Source organism: Mytilus edulis, chromosome 14 (genome assembly GCF_963676685.1).
Source record: "Mytilus edulis chromosome 14, xbMytEdul2.2, whole genome shotgun sequence".
Taxonomy (NCBI): domain Eukaryota; kingdom Metazoa; phylum Mollusca; class Bivalvia; order Mytilida; family Mytilidae; genus Mytilus; species Mytilus edulis.
The window spans coordinates 56,417,227-56,444,750 of NC_092357.1; the positions used below are offsets into that span (position 1 = coordinate 56,417,227).

Here is a 27,524-nt window from a genome sequence, read left to right on the forward strand (position 1 = left end):
CGCGTGTCTGACGTCAGAAAGGTATACGTCACATGAATTTGTCGTTCAATGCATATACAAACAATTTGAAAATTTCACATGGGCAATGTTAGCATACAGGGTTAAAACATTATGTAGATTATTTTCAGAAATAGACCGAGATTTTAAATAGTCCAAAAGTTATATAGAATTTATAAGAATCTACAAATAGTTCATCCCACGACGCGATTGAATAATTTTGACGTTTGTGGTTCAACGTATTTTCTAATTCATAATAGAAATGTATCATAATGAAATATAATAAAACAATATCATATTGACGGAATCTTTTAAAGTACAGAGTTACGTTATAAGAACCAAAAAACATTAAAAAAAAAGTCGCACATACAAAATACACCAGCAAAAACTGAATGTTAAAACAAGCACATTAACAGGATGTTTAAGTACCAAGCCACGTTAAATGGATATCACATTAAACAATCCAACAGTAAAAGTAATATTAATAATAGAACAAAGACAAATGAATCTATACATCAAGATCATCATGTATTATTTGTGAAGTTGATACTGGATATTAATCAACAAGGTCTTGGAACCTCCCGATGAACTTTTTTAGAAAAAGGACGAGACGTTCTTTGACATACCCCTGGTTCATCAATTTTCTACTTAGACACTGATGACGTTTTACAAAGTCTAAGTAGGAGCTGCAGACTCTTGAATATCGAATAAGTTTGGAAGGTGAAGTTTGTATATTGCTACTAAGGTTGGGAAATTTATAATTTCAAAATTAATATCGTCTCGTTTGTCATAGATTCTGGTACTGAGATGATTGTGTAAGTCAAATTCGAGATATAAGTCTAAACATTTCACATCGGCTCATTATGTATGTGTCTGTCCCAAGTCATGAACCTGTAATTTAATGTCTTTCGTTCATTGCCAATTTTAATACTTTTAATTGACTTGTACATTAAATAGGCCGCTATTATCTCGATTGCGTTATTTTACATTTGTCCTTATTGTCTATATATGCAGTTTGGGTTTTGAAAATTATTGAGGACAATGCGTTGATCCATTATTATTAATTTCTCTGTCATTTAAGTCTCTTTGGCATTCATATCAAATTTTTATCATTATAATCTAAATAATGGTATTTAAGAACTGTTAATCAACAAATTTTAATGTTCTATTATCATTTTGTAGCAATGGCCGGATCAATATTGACGTTTCATACAAATACCATTAACGGTACCAATTGTTCTGCACCAGATGCGAATTTCGACAATACATGTCTCTTCAGTGATGCTCGTGGCCAAAATATGTAAAAATCGAGAGCTTATATGAAAGATAAAGAGCTATAATCCAAAAGTTTAAAAAGTATAGCCAAATCCATGAAAGGAATCAGAGCTTTGCATGCGGGAGATACATTCCTTAATTTATGATAATTTTAGTTTAAACATTACAATGAAATCTTGCATACACACATGGTAACGAGTCCCTCTGTTGACAAATAGAAGGCATTTTTAAAAGTGTATTTATCCATCACAAAATTTTATGAATGGAAAAATAAAATTAACTAAATGATATCTGTAAATATATATTTATAAGTATATAAATAGGTAGATGACGTATGAAACTCATAACCATGAATTTAGATATAATACGATGTGACCAATACTTATTACAAGTTAATAGAACAAACTTCAACAATGAGCATAATCCACGTAGGACTTATAACTCAAAGGCTCAAACAGGAAGAAATGTACAAATAATACAAGGTAGAAAATATTTACAAAACAGTACTCATACAACAAATACAACTAAATGAAACTCGAGATAAATGAAGATACGAATACTTATTAGGAATTATAATTTCGCTATTGTCATATATATGAAATATCTTTGTGCGTCTTTTGAGTAGAATGCATCTTATTAAAACTCAGATAAGCTAGTACACCAAGAATATGTATATGTCTTAAATGAACACAATTCATTATTTGCCAAATGTGTTATTGATATCCCCATATGATGACGATAGCCTCAAATGTACACACACAAACTCATCTTTAAAATAATTCATCCAAAGCAAATCATCTCATCATGGGAAAAAGCGAAATACAAATAAGCTGATATTACGAATAGTTTAGTTATTGTTCTCCTTTGACTTTATAATTTTTCAACAATGACATTAAACTTAAGGATGAATCACACATGTAGCAAAGTTAATGATACGATCAAAAAAGATGCTGGGTTAATTACTATCATGTTTATGTGCATACTTTTCCTACTGTTTGCATTTTTCAATGACTTCATCAAGAACTGTGTGTGCTTCTGTTTCTAGTTCGTTGATTTCCTTGTTGAGTATTTTCCTACATGCTATGTACGCAATCGAATAGAATACGATAGTACCGACAACTGGCATAAAGTCTAAAAATCGCTTTGCCATGGCTTCAGTAGTTTTTTTTTCAGCAAGCTCTGACTTTATCGACGCAATGATAACTGCTTTAATTCCTGTAACAAAGAAATTTCGAACACGAGGAAGTTTACAATTCCTGATAGTTGATTTGAAGCCTTTTACAAGTGCTTTCAATTCTATCTGCGGTCAGAGAAAATTCCTTAAGATACAACTGTATTTCGACGTACGGAAAAGTCGACGCAGAAATCCACAATTTGGAGTTTAGTATGGCGTTCATTATCACTGAACTAGTATATATATTTGTTTTACGTCAGCTGAAGGACGCCTCCGGTTTCAATCTTAATTTTATTGCAATTCACCTTAATTTTGTTATAACTTTGTTAGTTGTCTTGTTTGTATTCAAACCACATCTTCTTCGATTTAGTATTTTATAAAAGAACTGAAAAACATGATAAACTCTTAAGCTAAACTCGTTACACGGAAAATTATGATGACGAAAGACAACCAAGACAAAATGCATAAGTACAGGCAGCTACACTAGGCATTAATAATCGGTCAAAGAGGGGCTTAAGATTATAATTTTGACATCGTATATCAAACGACAAAAAGTCAAACTAAAGAATGGAAAAACGTACTCCGATTATTACATAAGCAATACTACGATGGCCTCGGACAGGGGTCGAATTTAAGCTTTTTTGTGGACTGGTCAGCCGGACCAGTGGATTGAAAACTCTACTGGTCCGGCTCCAAATCTACTGGTCCTGCAAAAACGACATTAATTTGACAAACATATTGCGTTTCCTTTTGTCACTTTCGTATACTTTATTTCGATCTTCCTTTTGATTTTCAGTTATCTTAGTTTTTTGTCCGGCAGTTTAACTCCTTCCAAAAATTTCCACATTTCAAATTGTTGTGAAGGACGCTCACCCGAGATATTAATTAGCTTGATCAATTGTAATACCCCCCAATACCCTGTAATTGATTTCGCAGGTAAACGTTTTGTAAACAAACGGAGATTGCGATGCAATCAGTGATTTTTATCGACAAATTTCTACTGGTCCGCCGTACCACCAGCTGACAAAATCTACTGGTCCGACGCAAATTTTTCTAGTCCCGGACCACCGGACTAGCGCTAATTTCGACCCCTGGCCTCGGGTGAAAAAGATCTGCTAACCTCAAGATTATAACCAGGTTTTCGGCCGATTTTTTGTTACTTTATCTTTGTTTTGTCCTTGCAATTCCAAGAAGTAATAGACTTTGTAGTTTTTGTAAAGACGACATTGAAGATGAGATGCATTTTATTTTGAAATGTCCTACTTATCAAGGTCTTAGATCTTATTTTATAAAACCATATTATTGGAGAAAACCTTCTATGTATAAATATATACAATTAATAAGTTCTAATAATCTTAAAGAATTATGTAATTGGGGTAAATTTATATTTCGTGCACAAAAATTAAGATCTAACATGATGTAATATGTTAAACACATTACCTTGTGTAGTTTATATGTTGTATGCCTATAGTTGTTACATGTATGAGTTTGGTAAATAAAGATATAATTGTCACAGTGTGTAAACTGTTATGTCTCATTCATTGTTTTTTTGCTATGATGTGACATTTGATTTTTGGGATATTGTTCATTGCTCTTGAGGTGAATAGCTGTTTTTGATTGTAGAATCGAATCCTTATTTTGTAAATTCATTGGAATGTAAAAGCGTTGACCTAAGTACATCTTATATAAATTTGCTGTACAGTTACACAATATTAGAAATTATTATAAATTAAGGAATGTATCTCCCTTATGCAAAGCTCTGATTCCTTTCAAGGATTTGGCTGTACTTTTTGGACCTTTTGGATTGTAGCTCTTCATCTCTTATAAAAAATTTGGATTTCAAATATTTTGGCCACGAGCATCACTGAAGAGACATGTATTGTCGAAATGCGCATCTGGTGCATGAAAATTGGTACCGTTAATTTTATTACTACCACTGGGTCGATGCCTCTGCTGGTGGACTATTAGTCTCCGAGGGTATCACCAGCCCAGTAGCCAATACTTCGGTACTGGCATGAAAATACGGATTTTATGTGTTGATGAAATTTGTTGTTACAAAATATTAGAAATTATTATAAATTCAGGAATGTGTCTCCCTCATGCAAAGCTCTGATTCCTTCAAGGATTTGGCTGTACTTTTTGAACCTTTTGGATTGTAGCTCTTCATCTTTAATATAAGCTTTGGATTTCAAATATTTTGGCCACGAGCATCACTGAAGATACATGTATTGTCGAAATGCGCATCTGGTGCAAGAAAATTGGAACCGTTGATTTTTTTATATGAAGTACGGAAAAAAGTAAAATCACAAAAATTCTGAACTCCAAGGAGAATAAGATCGGAAAGTCCTTAATCACATGGCAAAATCAAATGACAAAACACATAAAAAAAACTTTTATAAAAGAACAATAACATATTGACGGTCTCTTTTAAATTACAGAGTCACGTAATGAGAACCAAAGAAACATAAAAAGTCGAATATACAAAACACATCAGCAAAAATGAAAGCTAACACAAACATAATGACGGGATGTATAAGCACTGAGCTACGTCAAATGGATATCACAGAGAACAATTCAAACAGTAAAAGGAATATTAATTGAACAAAGACAAATAAAAGAACAATATAACACGTAGTGAAAATGATAAACAACATCAGTACGTAGAATATATACATCAGGACCATCCTGTATTATTTGTAAAGTTGATAAGGAATATTTATCAACAAGGTCTTGGTACCTTCCGATGAACTTTTTTTAGAAAAAGGACGAGACGTTCCTTGACATACCCCTGGTTAATCAACTTTCTGCTCAGACACTGGTGATGTTTTACAAAGTCTGAGTAAGAGCTGCAAGCTCTTGATTATCGAATAAGTAGGGAAATGTGTATCCCATATGCAAATAAAGATGCTATATTGCTACTTAAATGGGGAACATTTATAATTTCACAATTAGAATCGCCTCGTTTGTCACAGGGTCTGGTACTGAGATGACTGTGTATGTCAAATTGAAGATATAAGTCTAAAAATAAGGCGGAGGAAGCCGTAACTGTTGTTTCTTTAATTTCTAGCTCTGGAGTATATATCAATGGAACCAAATCAGAAAATGTCGGATTGTTAATGGAAAGAATATCATCAATATACCTGAAAGTGAAATTAAATAATCTGGCTTATCGACCTTCTTGTATTTGACAAGTGTCTGAAGGAACGCCGATTCATATGAAAATTAGAAGAGGTCGGCAAGTAGAGGCGCACCTTTTGTTGAAAAAATCTACCTCCAAATTCAACAAATATGTTGTCGATAAGAAACTCTAGCAAACTGATCACTTGGTCCTCTGTGTAGCATGTTTTACCCTTTTTTCACTATTAACAATATATGCCCTATGATATTCCAAAGTAATAAAGTTTAAAGATACCAAAGGCATAATGTCGTCGATATATTAACATTAAATAGAAATAAAGTATACGAAATGTTACATGTGTTACAAATCCTGATAACTACAATATGTTGCTATTCATATAATTCATATAGGAAAAGTGTAATCACAAAACTACTTAACTCCGTGAATAATACAAAATGGAAAGTCACCAATCAGATCTTAAAATCAAAAGCTGAAGTACATCAAACGAATGGATCATAACTGCCATATCCCTAACTTGGTACAAACACTTTCTTATGAAGAAACATACAACATCTGAATATAAAAGAGGGACGAAAGACACCAAAGGGACAGTCAAACTCGTAAATCTAAAACAAACTGACAACGCCATGGCCAAAAATGAAAAAGACAAACAGAAAAACAATAGTACACATGACACAACATAGAAAACTAAAGAATAAACAACACGAACCCCACCAAAAACTAGGGGTGATCTCAGGTGCTCCGGAATATAATAATATAATCTGCAAATAAATATGTCCTTTGAGCAGTAAAATATCTTCCTAATTTGATTCTGATTACTGTCTGTAATTGTGCAGAATTGTTTTTTTTCAAATATAAACCTCAAACCCATGCAATATCAAAAGTTTAGGAAAACGGGGGATAAACAAAATTCTAAAACAATTCAACCACCAGTGTTTGAGATCTCGGACACAACGATGTAAATATTTGTAGACAGGACACGAAAATATCGCTGATATAGATTATCTTAATGTCATGGATATTGGACTCTAACAGAAATATGAACGCCTAACACCGTTTGATCAAATGCACTTCGTGCACTTCAGATAAAAGCTTATACGTTATTTCACGTTATGTGAACCTTTTATCTTATCATCAATGCAACGTAAGAACTTAAATTTTCCGCGAATATCAATCATCCTTTCTACCAGGAAAACATTACACGCAGATTATAAAACTATACATATTATACCGTGAAGAAAATTTAAGTGTTGATTCCGTCCAAATGGAGTCTATGGTTCACACAGGGGATAAAGGTATGTACCAGCTATTCTACATCAAGATTGACTGTAATATTTTTCTGTCTATGAAGAAATAACATAAAAATGAAATGCATGCACAATGCACAATTAACAACCGGCATAGCGGATGGATAGTTGTCTCATTGGCTCTCACACCACATCTTCCTTTATCTATATGGCGGGTTATTTTAAAGTGTACACCACATTTTCAATACTATTTCGAATAGACAAAAAGCATATTACAGCTATTCCTTATATTTTAATTCTCAATTCTATTTTAAAAGGACGTAAATCATTAAAAACACATCGATGACGTCACGGTTACATGGAAAAATTGTGTCTATCACCGGTGTCAACGTGATGATCGTAACTGAAGTGTAATCATATCTGTTGAAAAAAAAACGTCAATAAAGGGATTTAATTTGTATTTGGGGGATGGGCTAGGATGAACAATTTTGTCCTGCATTTTTTATGTTGAAATCTCTATCCTATGTTTTTATTTTTACTCTAACCGATTCGGTTTTTTTCATCTTGATTTTTTTACATAATTTGTCATCCTATCTTTTTGTTTGGCCAAGATGTTCATCCGGCCTTTTTTCCTCAAATCTCCTGTCCTGCCTTTTCGGCCAAATTTCATCCCCCCTTATAAAAATCAAATGGTAGATCCCTTATTGATATGTTTGGCTTACATTAAAACAACTTCTTCGACCAACTTCAATAATGCATGTCATATACCGTAGAAATGTAAGGACTTGTAGCTTGAAATATCTAATATGAACGTGTATACCATTTATTTCAACTTGTCCTACTTAAAATAAATAGCCAACCCATGGAAAATATAGGCAATAGTGGTCCAGTGGCGTATCCAGAGATTTTCATAAAGGGATGGGGTACTGGCTGACTAAAAGTAGGCCCGCTACAGTCATGCTTCATTGATTCCATATACAATCAAACAAACTTACCCCACAAAAAGGTGATGCGAGCACATTGTTCCTCCTTCTCAGTCCGCCTCTGTAGTGAACCAATGTTTAATAGTCATAGTTTGATTAAGAAAAAACAAGACCAGTCAACATTTAAAACCATCAAAGTCATCAAAATAATGTAACTTCATGCCTTCCTTTACTTTATTCAGTGAAAGTTACACATACGAAAATGATATCGTGGACATTTGCATGCTAATCCCCTCATGTCATTTCTTTTTAGAATAGCGGGTTTCATTTATTTTTTGTTTAATTTTAAAATCATAATATTTTTTTTATCGTGACAACTGAATAGGGTGTTCATTTAGTGAAAAAGAACATTCATAAATTTTGAGTAACGATCATCTGTTTATAAAAAACAAGTCCAACTTACGATCATCTATAGACGAAGTTACAATCATCATCACGATTTTTTTAACCTCGATTTTCGTTCTTCTGGTTGTTTTTCTATAATTTATGATGCTTACATAGATTTTTCTTGTTATAAAACAAATCTGAAAATAAGCTGTTAAAGTGGAGAAAACAGCCTTCTTAAATATCCCTATTTTTGCGTTCGCCATATTGGGATGATCGTAATTGCAGTTACGATCATCACGTTGACGAAAGTGGTCTATGAGCTAATAGACAAAACACTGTTCGCCTATCAGAAGACTCGTTACATTCAAAATTAAATTACTATTCAATAACGCTTGTTTAAAAAGAGCTGGGAGTACCGAGGGAACAATAACAATTGATAACAAAAAATACCATGACAAGGCAATGACATTGCAAAAACCAGCATGTCAATCAACACTTCATCAAAACTATAAACTGAATAGCACGATTTTTACCAAAAACTCAAATTGATTGCTTTTAATATTGCCAAATAAAGATTTTAGAATATACAGGAAATCTAAATAGCCAACGTAAACGATAAACACCTCGTTTTTTAATACCACAATGCACATCAAATAATGTTAAAAAGAAAAGTAAGTTCCAAGAGATGCACCGTCTATCGATTTGACATTAGAAATTTATCTCATAAGATTTAATCATTGTTAATAAAGTCATCATGTTATTTATTTATCATAGTTCTGGTTTTATTGCAAACTCTCAGGATAACATTCGAATACCATAGCCCAGGCCATGTCTTTATTTCCAACAAATTTTTACATTCCATGAATTATTTCTTAGCTAGCAAAACGTATGACAAATATGTTGTTTTAAGTTAACAAATGTTCGTAATTTTATAGACATTTAATTCGCAATGATTTTTTATACTTGAATTTGGTTCAAGGCTTTTAAATAATTCTAAATTTTCAATTTAAGATATCTTTTTAATTGGTTACTTCATTTCACGTATACCTAAATTTCAAAGACTCCATTCTGAAATACATATAAAGTATGAAAGATGTTTATGATGTCAACAAAACAATTACCAGTAACAATAAATAGTAATATTTTGGGCCGTTTTATGGCTTGTGGTAGCCAAGGTTTCGTGTTGAAGGCCGTGCACTGACCTATAACGGTTTACTTTTATAAATTGTAACTTTGGATGGAGAGTTGTTGCATTAGCATTCACACCACATCGTCCTATATCTATATACTTTTTTTAAAAATAATATTGATTGTACTTAACTTGAATATATGTACCAATAAGTTGTATTGATTTTGAAAAAAACCCCACATTCTTACCTTTATTTAATTGCACTCAAAACAATTTAGACCAACAAAAATGATAATAAAGTGTAATTGGTCATAACTACTGACAAAATGATCATGTATAAATGATGTGAAGCTTTGGTTTTTATCTAGATTTGTGAAGTTTGAAGTTATTGATTATTTAGATATAGAAAGATGTGGTGTGAGTGCCAATGAGACACATTTATAAAAACTGAACAAAAAATACAGTTATATTACACCTTTATTCATTTACATCATTCGAATAAGTTATTTTGAAATTCATTGTATTGTAATCAAATGTAATCATGATTACTTACCGATGTTATCAATAATTTAACCAGTTGCTGTTATAAATAGTATAATCATTAGTTTAGTTCAAACGTACTCTTGACAAAATAATTCTCATTGAAAATTTTGTCATCAGACCAATATCTGCCTGTTAAAAATCCAGGCGAAGTAAAACTTAGCCAACATCTAATATGTTTAATAAGAATAAATAAGAAACGTTTAGATGCATCTGACATCAACGTGCAAATGTAAGGAATAAAAACATATAATATTTGAACGTTTAAACGCATACCATACAGTTACATGGTAGGTAATGACGTTGCTAATGTAGAATGATATTTTCGCGACGACAAAACTGTGACATATCGGAAAAAAGATGCATTTTTCGACTGAGTATCATTCAAACTGATTTAATTTGAAAACAAGTGCAAGGACCCTTATTTTTTAAAATGACATTTTGTTTGATTTGCAGTGAGATTATGTGAATATAAATTTTATAAAACTGTAAATAGTGCATTTTTTTTTTAATGTTGATAAACATTAAGCAATTCATGACCAGTTGGGTAAATATGAGTTATTTCTGAATAAAAAAATCATAAAATTTTAGAATACTTATAAAATGCAGAATTTACAAAATATTAAACAAAAAAAACAATTTGTGTTTATCTTTTAAAACAAAAAAGGTATGTATTTCTTTCGAAACGGAAAATATGGCCACAAATCCGAGTTTTGAGCAAATATACAAAATTTCGACCTCACTTAACTAAAAAAAGTAGCACATGAAGGTATATTTTTTTATTACATATTTGATTAAATCAGGCAAAAATAGCCTATATGGAAATTTTTATCATGCTGTAAATACGGGATCAAAACTGCATCGTATGCCCTTAAAAATGTACAGCTAAATCGAAGTTAGACAGTTTTGTTTCGGAGTAAGAGCGAATGAAAATTATTGTTAAGGTAAACTTGATATTTAGATGAATGTAATTCTATAAATTCACGACTAATTTGTTGAGTGTTCTGATAGTGTATACTTAAACTAAGCCTGTCAGGGTTGGACAAAGAAAACGTTATAAGACAATACGGACCTTTACCGTGTAACCAGGTAATATTGGCAAAGTAATTCTTATTTTTATTTCAGTTCTGAGTAAGAAGATTGTGAAAGACATATTTGCCAGGTACATATTTTTAGAGTTATATAGCTAATATTTTCATATTTATCATAGATTACACCCAGGTTCAGATTAATCTGCATTATCTATGACTTCATTTTTAATGTTATAATCATCTAGATGACAGGTGATTCGACAAAGTCGGTCGTGTAAGAAGATTTTAAAATCAGCCGTCATTCGAATATAATGTTTTGTGAAAGGTCACACGTAGCGTGAGTAATACCAAAGTTACTGACTGGCAAATAACAACAACATTTTGAATTAATTTAGTTATAAATATGTATAAAAAAAAAACTTTCTCTAACACAACCAGTAGTTGAAACTGAAACAAAGATTCAAGATACCACCCATAGAACATAAAGAAGACATATGAAAATATCTTCCTTTTTGAAACAAAAAAAAAATCATTTTTTTTCTATTACATTAGCCGTACTGTTGCAATACTCATACACTTGCCACTTATTTGGTCTTTCGTGATTCGAGCGTCAGTGTATAGTCTTTAGAAAATGATTGGCGAGTCTGACGTTCGTTCACAATTACAAGCCTTTTTGTTTAATTGTTTTTTTTGTTTTGCTAAAGGTTTTAATTGATATTGTAAAATATAAGCTGTATTTGTTATAATTGTTATATTGTTGTTACACCATTGCTTTATTGTTGTGCTTGTGATGAAATTTAATTGACTTTTACATTCCTCTAAACGGAACAGCCAAAGGTGAAGCAGGATCTGCTTATCCTTCTAAACCAACTACTATCAACACAGATTTATGAATTTTATTTAGCTTTCTATCACGGAATGGTCAGTTTGTTTGCATTAATTTGGATATCTATCTGGCATTTTCTTGTTTTCAGTATCTATATACTTTCACAGATTTACTTTCTTCCTCACGATCTTGTTTTTTGTTGGTTTGTATTGCTTAATTTCAGAAGTACAGTAACTAATATTAGAGAACATAAATTTTACAACTACCTTGTCTATTGTAAGATTAAATAACATAAGGATCAAATTATTCCCTAGGGTAAGTGATTAAATTACTTCTTACATTGGCAAGTAATCAGAATTACGTCTGAGCAAAATGAAGTTTAATATCAGTAGATCGATATAAGAAGATGAGAAACATATGTTTACAGAATCCTCCATCGAAATGTATTTGTATTTCATAATCTAAACTATATTGTATGGCAAGAAAAAATTAACCTATTGATCCAACCTAATAATTTAATAATTTAGGGTCCTGAATTCAGCTTCATCTAAATCCAAATCTCACTTTCCATCCAACGAGGACGAGTATGATAGCAGCAATAGATACAGAGGCTTAGCGTTGATAATTTGCAATGAAAACTTTGATACTTTATCGCAAAGGGATTACTGTGACAACGAAATTAAACTTATGGATGAAACATTTGGAAAGAATTTAAACTTCACAGTTTTGATTTTCAAGGATTTAAATAAAAAGCAAATAAAGTGGGTCATACATACAGGTCAGTTGTCCAATCAACTTATAGTGGAAAGGAAATAAAAATTGTCATATTACTATGTCTTCAAATTGTTATTAAAGACAATAAACTTGACCATGAGAACAAAAAATAAAAAATGTTATGCTTTTGAAGCGTTTTGTGTTAGGGTGGTATCTTTAAAATGAATATTAATAGTTATATAATTTAAAGATGGTGTAAATCCAATACAGCAACATGCATTCATTGTATAGCCGGAAGGAATAATCAAATCAATGTATGAATAGATCTGAACGGAAACAAATGGCTAAATCAAACACTCAACACATCAAACGAACAGAAAACTATCTATCATATTTCTAAACTAGATCAGGTATTTCCTTATGTAGAAAGTATTTGGTAAACTTTTCTTTCAAATGGCGGTCACATAGGATTCCATTTTGTGTGAGTAAGTGAGTAACAATAACAGACATAATAGTTAAGATTTAAAAAGTACAGCAGTCAACATTGTGTTATAATCTTTATATCCCTACGAAACCCAAACTATGCCAACAAAGACAAATAAATGACATGTATACACTCTATAGACTAAGCAGATAAGCAATAATAAAGGAAAAGAATACAAAAAATGATCATAGTAAAATAACACAATGACAGAATGTATAAATAATAAGAAACCGAATTTAACTAAATTTGCATTTAGACATTGCCTTATACAACAAATACAATTATAGATAAACAAAATATTTTGTAGATTAGTAAAGATGAAAAGGAAAACTTGCTGTCGAAATATTAAAATAATCAAATTAACAGAATGTATGTTAACGGCTTACACAGACTTTAACCACTGTCAAATCTTATTATAATTTATTTGTACAAAGTAGAAATCATAAGTTTGAAGATATATTGACATCTTATCATATAATATTTTATTTACCAGCCTGCAAACAAGATGATTTTTTTCGACAATCCGACTGCTTTACATGTGTTTTGGCGAGTCATGGTGGAGAAGTAGACAGCCATACTCACGGTAAACTGCCATCAGTGAATTTAAGAGACCATTGTATATATGATGTGGACTGTTTTCCAGTTATAACGAAAGATATAATAGACGAATTCAACAAAGTCAAAGCTTTAAAAGATAAACCGAAGCTTTTCTTCGTCCAGGTTAGCATTTGTATAGACTGAACTGTTGAAGAGCTAGAAGAAATCTCACGAACATATTAGAACTACATACTTTGCTGAGAACTCAGAAGTTTTAAAATGTCATCGATTTTAAGTAGTGCATTAAAAATGTCGATTGAAATATCAATGCTATTATTACAATTTGAAGACTATCTAACGAAACTAATTCACCACGTCCAACCACAAATTTATTGAACACTACAAAAATCATGAAAAAAGACCAATAATTTTGAAGTGTTCAAAGCAATGAATATTGCATACGTTCCTGTTTCTACATTGTTATTCAATTTAAACATGTTAAACTAATTTTCTTTTACTGGTAGAAATTGAGCCAAAGGCCAAATAAATTGATGATTAGTAAGCTGTTTTAAATGGTTTATCACACATAGACCATTTTTGTCTATTTTAAAAGTCGGATTTTTGTTTGTTTTTTTTTGTTGTTTTTTTTCGGGAGGGGGGGGGGGGGGGGGGTGGGCTATTACGTTTTTGAAATAATGATTTTTTTCTCAATTAAATGGATTAACTGATTTCAGAAATACTTTATCGGGGCTTACATACTTTTGATTTTTTAACCCCTTCATTGCCCATGTGAAATCTGAGAATTGTTTACATAAACACTGAACGACAAAAATATATATAGTATAAATTTTCTGACGTCAGACACGCAAAATTGTTTCTTTTAAAATTGTAACACGATGATGAGTGCTGTTCCCAGATTTTGACTATTTTATTTATTATATCTGTTTAGTTCACGCATCATTGTAAATATAACGGAATTTGATCGTATATGCAAAGTACATGTCGTACAAAGTAAGAGATTTAGCGCTATCAAACCAGGTTTAATCCAACATTTTTTTAAATTTGAAAACACATGTACCAAGTCAGGAATATGACAGTTGTTGTCCATTCGATTTTGTTGTGTTTTGTGATTTGATTTTGCCATTTGATTAGGGACTTTCCGATTTGATTTTCCTCTGATTTTAGTATTTTTGGGATTTTGCTTTTGACTTTAAAACAATTAGACCGTTATGCGGAATATTTTACCGCGTTTGTTTATTTTTTCTTGTCGTGATGATTTTCGATTTCACAATCGTGCATATCCCTGTAGAATGCTTATAGTCTTACGTCATTGTTCAATGACGTCCGAGTAGCTAAATCATAGATAGCATTTGACGTCAGAGTGTGATCGGAACAGCCTTAACAAGATATTCACAATTTACCGAGAGTGTGTGCTCAAAGCGTTTGAAGAACGACATATTGGAATTAATTTATAACATACCAAAAAAGATGTGGTATTATTGTCAATGAGACATCTTATCACAAGAGTTCAAATGACACATACATAAACAGCTATAGGTCACCGTATGGCCTTCTTCATTAGGCAATATGGATTAACAAAAGAAGTAACGAAAGTAATGTGACTACATTTTTATTTCACCTAAAGCAAAATATTGTATATATATCCATGCTGGTATTTTTAGTCATGTCGTTCAAGACAGAATCCGACATCAAAGGACGCTGGTAAAGACAAGGGGCATACAATACCGGTTCACAGTGCTCCAGAGAGTTTGAATCTAAATCTGGGTACAGATTATGCGGAGGATTCATATGCTGATTGTCCAACAGAAAGCATGCCTGCCGTCAAGTCTAATCATGATACAAAAACTGAACAGGAGGATATCACAGAAGCCACTATCTTCCATAAACTTGGCAGAATGTTTGGCTTATACATAAATGAACCAAAGGATATGATATCTATTCTTGATTCATCATGTACCGATGATACACTTGTTGTTTATTCAACAGCTTCTGGTAACTACAATTAAACAATTGATTTAATTACCACTCAACCATTTAAACAAAACGTTCAATAATTTTATTTGTCCAAAGTGCTTTTCTAGATTAACCTTCTAAAGGAAAGTTCAAAACCGCATATTTTTAAGGCTATATGACACAACAAAAATCGTAAATTCTAGCCAAATCCATCTAAGTTCAACTTTGCTGAGGGAGTTCTAACCTTAGTTCCTTTACAATTTCTAATTCTATCAATGGTTTATTTTTCAAATGTTTGTTTGAAATCAAAGCAGTAACGGCGTTCTGACTACTGATCTGATTGTATTGTCGGCGGCGTATGGTCCCACAGCAGAACTATCGGCCTAGTACTTATAAAAATCAAAACAAGACGTTGCGTGATTTCATGTGTCCCAGTGATTTTCTTGATTTACCATCTTCTGGGAAGCTAAAAGCACAAATATTAGTAATCTGATAATGTTTTAGAACCGGAACAGTAAAAAAGCAATATTTAAAACCAATATGAATACAGTTTTTTATCAACAAAAATATCGCAAATCTGTTGATTTTATAGTGAGAAGTCAAAATCGTTTCCAATATAATGGGCTTTAAATACAAACAAATTGGAGGGTTTAGACATATGTGCTATTTTGTTGACTTGTTAATTTGTTAACAATGTGAAAGACAATTTGGCACTTTATATTGAAGAATAGTATAGCACATAAAAAGGTAGCCATAAGGCATATTGCATTTTTCACATCATCTGGTTGTCTACAACTTTAAACTTGATATGGCTTGTTTCATGTTTACTTTTTTTCGATTTCAGCTGCTGATGAGTTGCATGAATACGAAATGTGTGTTTAGCGTACAAACTCTTAATACAATATCTATTAAGTGTCGATTTTCTTTCCTTTATATGAAATCATCTATTAAATCTGTAATACATATAATTCCTTTTAAGTTATACAGAAATGAACCTCAATGCTGCAGAATATACTTGTCATCGCGATCGGCTATCATATTGAAATTGAATATACTAGAAAATTCTTGGCAAGTGTTAAAAAAAATGTTTTTTTAAATTTTGGGCCTAACATTGAATGAGCATGCGCGAAAGCGTTTAAGATACGAATCGATAACGGTCTCCAAATTAGAATGAACAAATCATTACATTTATACGTAATATCAAAAAAAAATCAGACTGTTTCATAGGACTTGCGGCTCAATTAAATCGGTCTCTTCCTTCAGTAGCCATGGTAGTATAGATATTTTATTTTGATTTTCTAATTCTCGTTCATTCATTTCCATTCATGTATTTAATTTGTAAATACTTCAACTATCTATCACAGTCTAAATGAAGTGGATGTTAGCAGATATAGGCAGCTTTGCACAGTGAGAAAATTTCTAAAGGAATCATCCAAGGTAGCGAACCAAAACTGTATGTTGTTGAGAAATCGTGAGTTTAACAAAAATAAAAGTTTTGTTGACATATCAATTGAATTGAAACTAGACGCTAGTCTTTACTGAGTTTAATCCATAACAGTACAGGACCAAGTCTTCTATGAAAGGAGCACAATTAATAATATATTGGTGACCCTAGAATTTTTAATACATTCAAGTATTTAAGTTATTCCTTCTATTCATTTTTGTTTTTACTTTATTTTAGAAAAGTATTCTTATGGAAGAGTAAACTTGGGTGGTGGATGCTTGTTTCTCTCAAAGAAGCGGTAGAAGAACAGCTTTGGCAGGCAAACAGAAAATATCGCATTGATCTTATGGAAGTTTTAAACGCTATAGCTAATAAAAATGCACATACTTTTGAGACACACATTAAACAGTACCCCAAAGACCCACCATTTAAAACAGCAGTTGTTTTTGAACATTGTTTTTATAAAGAGCTGCATTTTTATAGCAACTGAAATTACCTATATTAGTTTGGATTACAATCTAAATTGAATAATTATGTACAATATTTATGCATCAGCTGTTTGATTCGAGTATCTAAAAAGACATTGTGTGTTAATTCAAATCAACAATATGTCACTTTACCTCGTAGAACGATATACTATCACTCCAGTGGAATTAATTGAGACTTACAGATTTTTATCTTTTTTCTGGTTTTATATAGTTATAAATCGGACAGAGCGACCTTCTTATCCATTGCTTAAAAATAAAACATGTAAATGCGAGAGCTTTCATTAATCCTACTTGTAATGTATTTTTTCTGACGTGTTTGATGTATTTCATATCTTTTTCACCAATAAAGCATCTAATAAATTCTTAATTTGTCTTAAAGTGTTAATTCAATACTGAAATATTATAATCACACAATCACACATTACCATATTACAACTTCAAATATCAATTTATTTTGATATGAGCGTCACTGATGAGTCTTATGTAGACGAAACGCGCGTCTGGCGTACTAAATTATAATCCTGGTACCTTTGATAACTATTTATCATTAAATTCATCGTAAGGACGTTTACAACAAAATTTGTTTTAAACTTAATGGTGTATGCGATGATATTTTCTAGTCAAGTTCGTTTTGGTTGTGAGAGAGCCGACTAAACGGTATTGCTGTCGAATATCGTACGGTGTTTCAAACAGGGGTTTGGGCTGATATATACGAAACACCGAATGATGTAATATAGAAGGAAATACATGAACGGGGTAAAGTATTTTGTAAGACCGTCAATTGGATATTAACTCTTAGATATATTTCATAAGAAATAAGTGAACGTATATTGTGGAAATGTTGAGATGTTTGTAGTGGAGTCCTGTAGGTATGTAATCTGAACGACAGGAACCGTCTTTACTTTCAAAACATAACGTTTTTTTCTTCGGTATGTGTTCATCAGTCTTATATTTTCGACAGCAAGGAAGATAAACCGAATTCCATTGGAACAATAGATCATCCTCCACAATGCTAATTTCCAACTTTGGTGTGCTCTGCACTTCATTGGATACGGGCAACATTTATGTATATTCGTAAGCCAAGGCTCCCGAAATGTTCTTATCGCACGATAACCAGTAGCGACGAGTTGATCTCGAGCAGTTCTTGTTTAAAGTCTCATGTATGGCAACCACTCTTTTTTTCAGGATTGTATTGTTTGCAATGGGTTTTCTTCTGACCAACCTTTATTACGCTTCATTTTCCCTAGTAGTTGTTAAAGGGGATCTTCTTGATCTCGGAAGGTCTTTAACATCGTTTGTTGCCTAATTTTTTATTCTCAAAACGACTTACAGTGGAATGGTGTTGACCAACAATACAACCAATTGTCACAACGACATACCCGCTTCTCTCATGCTGATAATCTGCAATCTCTCTGCATCTTGAATTGTGGAGGACCCATTACAAGGTATCAATCACATAGCTTTATAAACTTTCTTATTTAAAGTGTTGATGAGGGTAAAACATCTGTTTTATTGCTTACGAGTACAGTAGCTACATGTGCAGATAAGAAGCTATCGAGTTGATATTTATTTATTAAACTCAAGTGAGATTTAAAAAAAGAATGTTTACTAGTTCTGTTTCAAAAAGTTATATCACAAAACAAATAAAGAATGTCTTTTTAATTTGAATTTCAATTCGGTGTTGCACTGCTTTCCATGTGCATATATAAAAAGAAGTTGTTAGGTACAAAGTTGAATAACCGTCCCTCGGCTGGATGAGTTTCTTTATACCAAATCTTTAATTTCAAATATTAATCGAATGAACGCAATATATGTTCTTTTTACGTTTACAAACGTTAAATTCATTTGATTTGATCACCTTGATTAATAAGCAATCGACACTTATAAAACAATTAATATACGTTTATTGTCATTCTAAATAGTTCCTGTAGTAATGAGCTATTGGTTGTGAGTTAAATCCAGGGACATTTATCTAGCATGACAACTGAACAGGAGGCATAAAGCATAAAGCATTGTTCCTATATTGTAAACATGTGTATTCGAATAACCGTCGCTAATAAAACAAGTAATCGACCTTTATCATTCAACGATATGATATCCCTTACATTCATGTCCCTTGGTGCCTCTTGCAGTTCAGCTAGATATATTCAGCCTATTCACAGTATTCTTGTTTGTTATTTTCTAGAGGTGTGCCTGAGACGAAGGTTTTATGTACAAATGGATACTCCTATATATGTATATAATAATAATACATGAAAACTGTTGTTTCTTATTTGTGTTTGTAACTATATACTGTATTGTTTATTATATTTGTAAAATAATAATATTATAATGATATTATATTATGCTCCTTGTGAGCCCATTTTATGGAAATAAAGCATCTTCTTCTTCTTCTTCTTCTTCTTCTTCTTCTTCTTCTTCTTCTTCTTCTTCTTCTTCTTCTTCTTCTTCTTCTTCTTCTTCTTCTTCTTCTTCTTCTTCTTCTTCTTCTTCTTTTCTTCTTCTTCTTCTTCTTCTTCTTCTTCTTCTTCTTCTTCTTCTTCTTCTTCTTCTTCTTCTTCTTCTTCTTCTTCTTCTTCTTCTTAAATATTTCGATAACATTGAAAATGGAAATGTGAAGTACATATATCCCAGTTGATACGATATTCCAGAGCTTACATTCCATGTCATTTCGTACTTTATACATTGTTGCTGCTTACAAGGAGGCTATACCACACACTATGATGAGGATCAAATGATCCATTCAAAAATTAGACTGCATCAATTAGTTGACCATTATGGAATATCTGTCGAACAGATGACGGTTATATTTTGCAATTGTCTGCATTAAAATCCTGTCATTTTTTTCTGCAATGACCTATCGAATAAGACTTATCACCAGTGGTGTACTTTTATTAGCAGAAAAACGGATGTCACATGATCAGCAGAATTTACTTATTCTTCAGATTCACCCGAGAGCACCCATATATTTGTACAGTTCGTGTTATTTAGTCTTTAAATGTCTGGGTAGTCTTTAGTATACTGTTGCTTGTCTTCTTGTCGTTTTGTTATTGGCCATGGCATTGTCAGTTTGTTTTCCAATGGGAACAAACTGTGCCCCTCTACTCGCCGACTTGTTTCTTTATTATTATGAGGCTGACTTCATACAGGAACTTCTTAGGAAGAAAGATAAGAAGTTAGCAATATCCTTTAACTCTACTTTCCGCTATATAGATGATGTTCTTTCACTAAACAATTCAAAATTTGGTGACTATGTGAAACGCATCTATCCAATCGAACTAGAGATAAAGGATACTACAGATACAGTTAAGTCGGCTTCATATCTTGACTTACATCTAGAAATTGACAATGAGGGTCGGTTGAAAACAAAACTTTATGACAAAAGAGATGATTTCAGCTTTCCAATTGTGAACTTTCCATTTCTAAGTAGCAACATTCCAGCAGCACCTGCATACGGGGTATATATCTCCCAATTGATACGATATTCCCGTGCTTGCATTTCCTATCATGATTTTCTTGATAGAGGTTTGCTGCTCACAAGGAAGCTATTAAACCAAGAGTTCCAAATGGTGAAGTTGAAATCATCCCTTCGTAAATTTTACGGACGCCATCACGAGTTGGTTGACCGTTATGGAATAACCGTTTCACAAATGATATCGGATATGTTCCTTACGTCGTAACTACAATCCCCTTCCCTTTCATGAATATGACCTACCGAATTAGACTATTTACCGGATTTGTAATCACGTAAGCAACACGACGGGTGCCACATGTGGAGCAGGATCTGCGTACCCTTCCGGAGCACCTGAGATCACCCCTAGTTTTTGGTGGGGTTCGTGTTGTTTATTCTTTAGTTTTCTATGTTGTGTCGTGTGTACTATTGTTTTTCTGTTTGTCTTTTTTATTTTTAGCCATGGCGTTGTCAGTTTGTTTTAGATTTATGAGTTTGACTGTCCCTTTGGTATCTTTCGTCCCTCTTTTGTTTGCTTCGTATCACGGTGCGGAGCTATTAGTTCCCTTCAGCATGCATGCCATCTTGTAATATTTACCTATCACAAATATATTATGATTGGTTGCTTTATGAGGCAGCTGAAATACAGCAACCGATATTGGCCTAAATGAAACAAATAATTATAGACTTTTCTCGTCTCAGAATATGACATCTAATGCCGGAATATTAACTTTTCGTATTTCAGTTCCGATCAACGGGTATAACATAAATGATATAATACATGTTCGCATTATTATTCATATGTTTCACACTGAAATTCAATATTGAAATCTCAGTTAATTACAATACGCAAATAGGATACCCTAGAATTATTCTGAACGAATAACAATGAGTTGAAGATCAAAGATTAAGAGTTGTTGTTGTATTTCTATACTAGCATGACTATGTTGAAGTCTTTCCTTTAATCACAAAGTGAATAAAAACTGTTATAGAGTTGGCTCTCTTTGTTGTTTATTGTTATTCACAAATACCAAGATTAAAATACTACAGTCTGTATATTAAATTCATTTGTGTAGAGGTTCCATGCTCTGTTTTTTTTTTCACTTATAACCTTAACCTCTTATATAAAAAAAAACAATCATTTTAAGGTGGTACCCAACACTTTCACTAAAATTAATTTGGCTCGTTTAATTTTAATAAAATTTTGACAATGTATTTACTTTGACCCTTGATAAAAATATAAAAAATTCAAATATTTGAACCAACCGTTTTGTCAGAAGAATTACACTGGTTATATAGCAGTTTGACAAACACCAATTTTGATCATTGAGAAGCTTAATATTCCCTTTACAACACAACGTAATTAAAACGTTTAGCTGACTTTACAAAGTTAACTCCCTGTAGTGTTAGGTACCACCTTGATTAAACATACATTTTATTACACCAACCTGTACTTACATTTCCATGACTTGAACTAGAATATACATTATTACTTTCGTTACAGGGTATTGTATAATATTTTGTTGAAGCGCCAGGTTGACTACCGATTTCCTATTCACTATGGGTATCAGCTGACATGTGTTGACATAGTGTTATAAAACCCCTGGTAGTTAAATACGGTTACAACACCACCTCCCATGGGGGGTGACCATGAACCCTCATATTACCAATGCTCCAGTTATTAGTGCCCCACCTGATTCTATAAGATCAGGTGGAGGAGGTCCCACAATCTGTAGACTCTACTGTAACCACTATCCACATTTCCAAACCTGCAAATTGTAGAACTTGTCAGAGTCAGATCAAGGGCCGAGTGAACTAATCCCCAATCACTACAAGTCTATCTGGACCTCGCCCCTTTCAATATTGACTCTGCGCCTAAGGATGTTTGAAAAAGATCTATTTCTTTAAAATGTCTTGTTTCTTCCTAATTGATAATGTTTGTAATTAATTTAAACTTAAATTCTTTCTTGTTGCTTAAATCACAATATATCATATATAAATAAAGTGCTTCATAAAGGAAATGTCCAAATCAAAGAAACGCAAATTTACTCAATCCTATTCTTTATTGGTCCAATAACATAGAGGAACTCATTTGATACTGGTGCCCATAATATTGCAACAAAATACAGCAAACTAGTGCCTAAAATTATAAAGCAAAAACAGCAGCAACTAGTCTCATTTGGGATGGTGGGCGGATTTTTGAATAATAAAGCTATTTTCTGCAGCACCTGCTTCGTTGTCGAATTCAAATTTACAAGTGCTTGATACGGATTTCAAAATTCAAATTTAAGTTCAACGTGAAAGCATCTATGGCATTATTGCCTTTTAGTAAAATTGTTATCACAAGTTTTGTTCGTATACAAAGTTGCAACTGGTTTGTTATTTAACGAAGCTATTAAAACAATCGGATGAACGGTGATATTGGGTTTTAGATAAAAAAAAAAACCAACACACCTCAGTTGCAGGAGACTCGTTACTATGCTAGTTTTATGTAATGCATACGATTATTCAATTGTGTGAACTCTCACATCGAATTAAAATAAATATAAACTTCATCAAAGCATCCAAGGGATGTAATGGATGAGGATTTAATCGGGAATTTGTGTCAACAAAGTAGCCACGTGCCTTTCTATTTAAAGAACTAATTTAAATAAAAAAACATCCGGGTGACCACCCCAGATAGTATTTAACGGAGACCGCGCTCCAGCCTCATGCTTTTTGTACAAAAGGCCACGTGTACGTTAGTTGATACTTAATTGTGAAATTCATGATGGATAAAAAATGTTCGAACTTAAGCCACATCAGTTCAGTAGAATCTGATAATGATTTAGACCCTACAGTGCTCAAACTATTTGATACTGACCAGGAAGAAGAGAGTTTTTCTGGCTTTGAGCATGTAGATAGTGCCAGTGTATCTGTTTTACAAGTGCCGAATAATGTGGCGAAAAAAGGGTCTAATGATTCACGACGTGGTCGTGATATCACAAAACAGAATATCCACACATACTTATATAATAAAAATGAAAAAAAAAACTCTGATAAAAATAAAAAGTTTTCTAACTCAAATATATCCGTGTTCTTAATTCATATTAGCTTTGTACATGGTAAAATGTACGATCGGATGCACGTTCTATATTGTATTAAAGTTGTTAAATTCAATTGTTATATTATTTTTAAAGCAAATGATAAAATTTTATGATATCGCGTTTTTCAATTTATATTCATTTATAGGCTTTTCTCCTTGAAATGACGAACCAGCCCGCATTACAAAACTCCAACAAAAGACAAATACACTCTTAAAATATGTATGAATTTAAAATAAATTAATATCTATTTAATTATTACAATAGTTTAAAAAAAAATGTTGTAAGATATTATGAGGTTGTCTTTTCCGTTCGTATGTATTTAAAGTGTTTTGTGTCTTTCTGTAAGTGTATCATAAGATGCAGATCATAAAATTTAAGTTGGTTCTACAAAAAAAGAGAAGTCTGAAAATTGGGATCACTACAAAAACACACAATGTCCAACAAGTCAAATAACAAAGGTCTATGACAAGAAAAAAACTTCAATTAATGAAACTTTTCTCAGATTATTTACATTCGAAAGAGTGAAAACCCAGATTCCCCGTTTTCTTCAACTTTAGAAGTGTTTGTTTTAAACTAAAAGTATCAAAGCAAAAGACAGTATGCATTTGTTTTTGTTTTTTTAATTTTAGTCCATTGAAATCATAATAAAAAATCAAATATAAAACACTGAACAGCAACATTTATCTTTAAATTGGAAATTGATGTAAAAATTGCATCTTTTACTGTAAGCGATGAATTTTCTTTTTGATCGTTTTTGAATCTCGGAACGCTCATGAAAATAAGCTATAAATGTGGTACATATACCACTATAGGATGCGATAGCCTCAAATGTACGATTAGAAAACTCATGTCTGAAAGAATCAATTATGAACAGCACCATGTTATCATGGAAATTTTCAAAGAAGATTCGAAAGACAAACTTGCTGATATTAAGAAAAGTTAGGTTATTGATATTCTTTGACACTATATTTTTTCTCTGTGACATGGAACTAAAAATGACTGAAAAGATGCATCGTAGAAAAGTAAATGATGTGATATAATTTTGCTACAGAATTTATTACACAAAGCTTTTCTATATCTTAAGGTTTTCAAAGACTTTATCAAGAAGTGTATGTGCTTTTTTTCTAGTTTGTCGATTTCCTTGTGAAGCATTTTCAAACATGTAATGTACGCTATTGAAGATGATATGATAGTACCGACAACTGGTATAAACTTTAATAATCGCTTTGCTATGACTTCGGTAATTTTTTCGGCAAGTTCTAACGCAATAGCAGCAATGACTATTCCTTTAATTCCTTCCACCAATAGATGTCGAACATGAGGAAGTTTGCTCAACAATTCCTGATAATCGATTTTCAACATGTCACAAATGTATTTAACTTTATCTTCAGTCAGCGAAAATTCATTCATATAAAACCGTATTTCACGATGAAGTATGGGTAGGTCCACGCACATACCTAACGGTGGCGGTAAAGGTATTGCAGCACCTGGTGCCGATAAGAGAGAAACACGGTACGCACCTGGTGCGATAAGGGTGGTATATAATAAAGTAATGCCTCCCTTTTATTTTGTGGTAGCGTCCTTAATATTGCATCCATAAGCCTGTCAAAGTCGCCTACTGACGGATCATAATTGGATATTATAAAGATACTTGTTTTTGGTATTCCGCTTTCTTTGATATTTTCAGCACAAACTGTAACTATATCTTCGTGAATGTTCTCTCCGTCCACTTTGGCACTTCTCAAGATTTCATCGAATTTAGTTCTGACGAAAAATAGCGGCTTTTCCATTTTACGAATTTCCTTAGCAAACCAGGCATCATCCTGTGAAAAATTCTTATTCGACATTAAAAGCACAAAATCAAGCTTCTCTATTTCAAGCGATTTGAGATATTCAGAACCTCTCTCATATTGTATTGTTCCGCAACCAACACCATCCGTAAATGTGATGTTAGGATTGTCCTTTATTGTGTATTTTGTGTATTTTTTAGTTGTATTACCTTTATAACCCTGGTCGGCAAATCCTTCGTCACCTCTTTTTAATCCACGAAAAGTTTTCAAAAATGTTGATTTGCCGGAAACACTTTCCCCAAAAATTCCTATTTGAATATTTGCATCTTTCCATTCATTCGATTTTTTCATAATACAATCAGAAAGGAATTTAACGCCCTTTTGTGCAATAAACTCTTTTGTGTCTTTCTGTATGTGTTAAAAATCCTCAACTGTTGTCGAATTATCCAATACATCCATTTTCTAGAAAATAAGTGAAATATTTTTTTCAGAAGCAAGAGACATTTTAAAAATATTCACTGAGAAACTGCTTTTAGTGAATCAGTCATCTTATACAGTTTGATAGGTTTTATCTATTCTGTCTGTTTGATCCAGTTGTAAAGAGTTGTGCGATAGATTTCCCGTTCAATCAAGGTCAACCTTCTTTCGCATATGTTGCAAGATTTCAACAAAATACCTTTTTAAATTTTCTTCTATGATATTAAAAAATATACTGACCTGTACCTTATGAAATGCCATATGTACATTTTATTGCAGTAAAACATTTCTGTTTTATCAACATATATCTTGGGTATTTCAAATCACTATTACTTTTTTATTGAGGATTTCTATAGAATATTTTGTAAACTTAAGATTACATGGTTTCTTAACCTTGTACACATGTTAGATAAGCGAAGAAAATTGATTGGTTAAATTCCAGTGATGGTAATTTTCTTGTATGCAATGAAATGTTATGTGATTTTTTTTTCTATATTACAGCACAGAAAAATCTTTACTGATGCCAAGAATTTCTTTATTTGAAACAAAGATAAATCCTGCACATTTTTTTGAAAAGTGCAAATTTAACAGAGACTAATAGGGGAACATCAATGGTGGTATAGCACCTAATATTTGAAGCTGTACATGCACCTTTGACCTTGTGAGTACTCTCATGTGCAAAAATGTCTTGCTATTTAAGTGAAATATTTAAAAAAAATCCATATTCTGAGTAGATTGAGTCTCCAAAACACATTTTATGAGAAAATTCCCTTGAAGTAGAACTTTACCATGAATATTCAGTTGACAGAACAAGCCATACTTAATGTTTTAGGGAGCCTTTTCTCCTTATTTCTTATATTATGCTATGATAGAACATTTTCGTAGGACATACTTTAATAAATATATAGTTATTTGTAAATGAAAATATTTTTAATGCTGTAACAACAAATCATCCACTAAAAGAGAAGCCTTTTCTGTCCCTCCCTGGAACGCGGCGTAAAATTAGTTTTTACGTAAGGACTTATTGAAAACTCCTTGGAGACAGTAAACTTTTATATGGATTGTTCATTCTGCTTGAGTACTTCAATTACTCATTTTTTATAACATTTCTGTGATAAATTTGAAATGTACTCAATTACTTTAGTATTTTTATTTATTGGCCTGAAAAGTTGAAATTTTGGGTAAATAAGAGGTATAAATTGACAAAAAGACCATTTAAAGAAGACAAAGAAGTCAATAAGTGGTATTTATCTTCCTAAAATCATCTCTTGTGTGTCCTTTTTAACTATTTGTAAGCAGATGAGATAACTATTTAATCATTTATTGGTCCACACTATTGTCTATCTTGATGCGGCTTGGTTTTGGATTTGTCGAAGAAATTTTGTTCAAATCGCTGTAGACGTCGTCTTTT

The 27,524-nt window shown here is 32.2% G+C and overlaps 1 protein-coding gene across 1 annotated transcript; it reads left to right on the forward strand.

Annotated features, from left to right (window-relative positions):
* The first annotated feature begins 6,729 nt into the window (after positions 1–6,729).
* Positions 6,730–17,676, forward strand: LOC139503429 (caspase-3-like). The gene is made up of 6 exons (XM_071293209.1): positions 6,730–6,880; positions 10,937–10,973; positions 12,196–12,446; positions 13,360–13,586; positions 15,086–15,416; positions 17,059–17,676. The coding sequence occupies exons 1-6, from the start codon at positions 6,850–6,852 to the stop codon at positions 17,121–17,123; spliced, it is 942 nt and encodes a 313-aa protein (XP_071149310.1). The 5' UTR covers positions 6,730–6,849; the 3' UTR covers positions 17,124–17,676.
* The last annotated feature ends 9,848 nt before the right edge of the window (positions 17,677–27,524 follow it).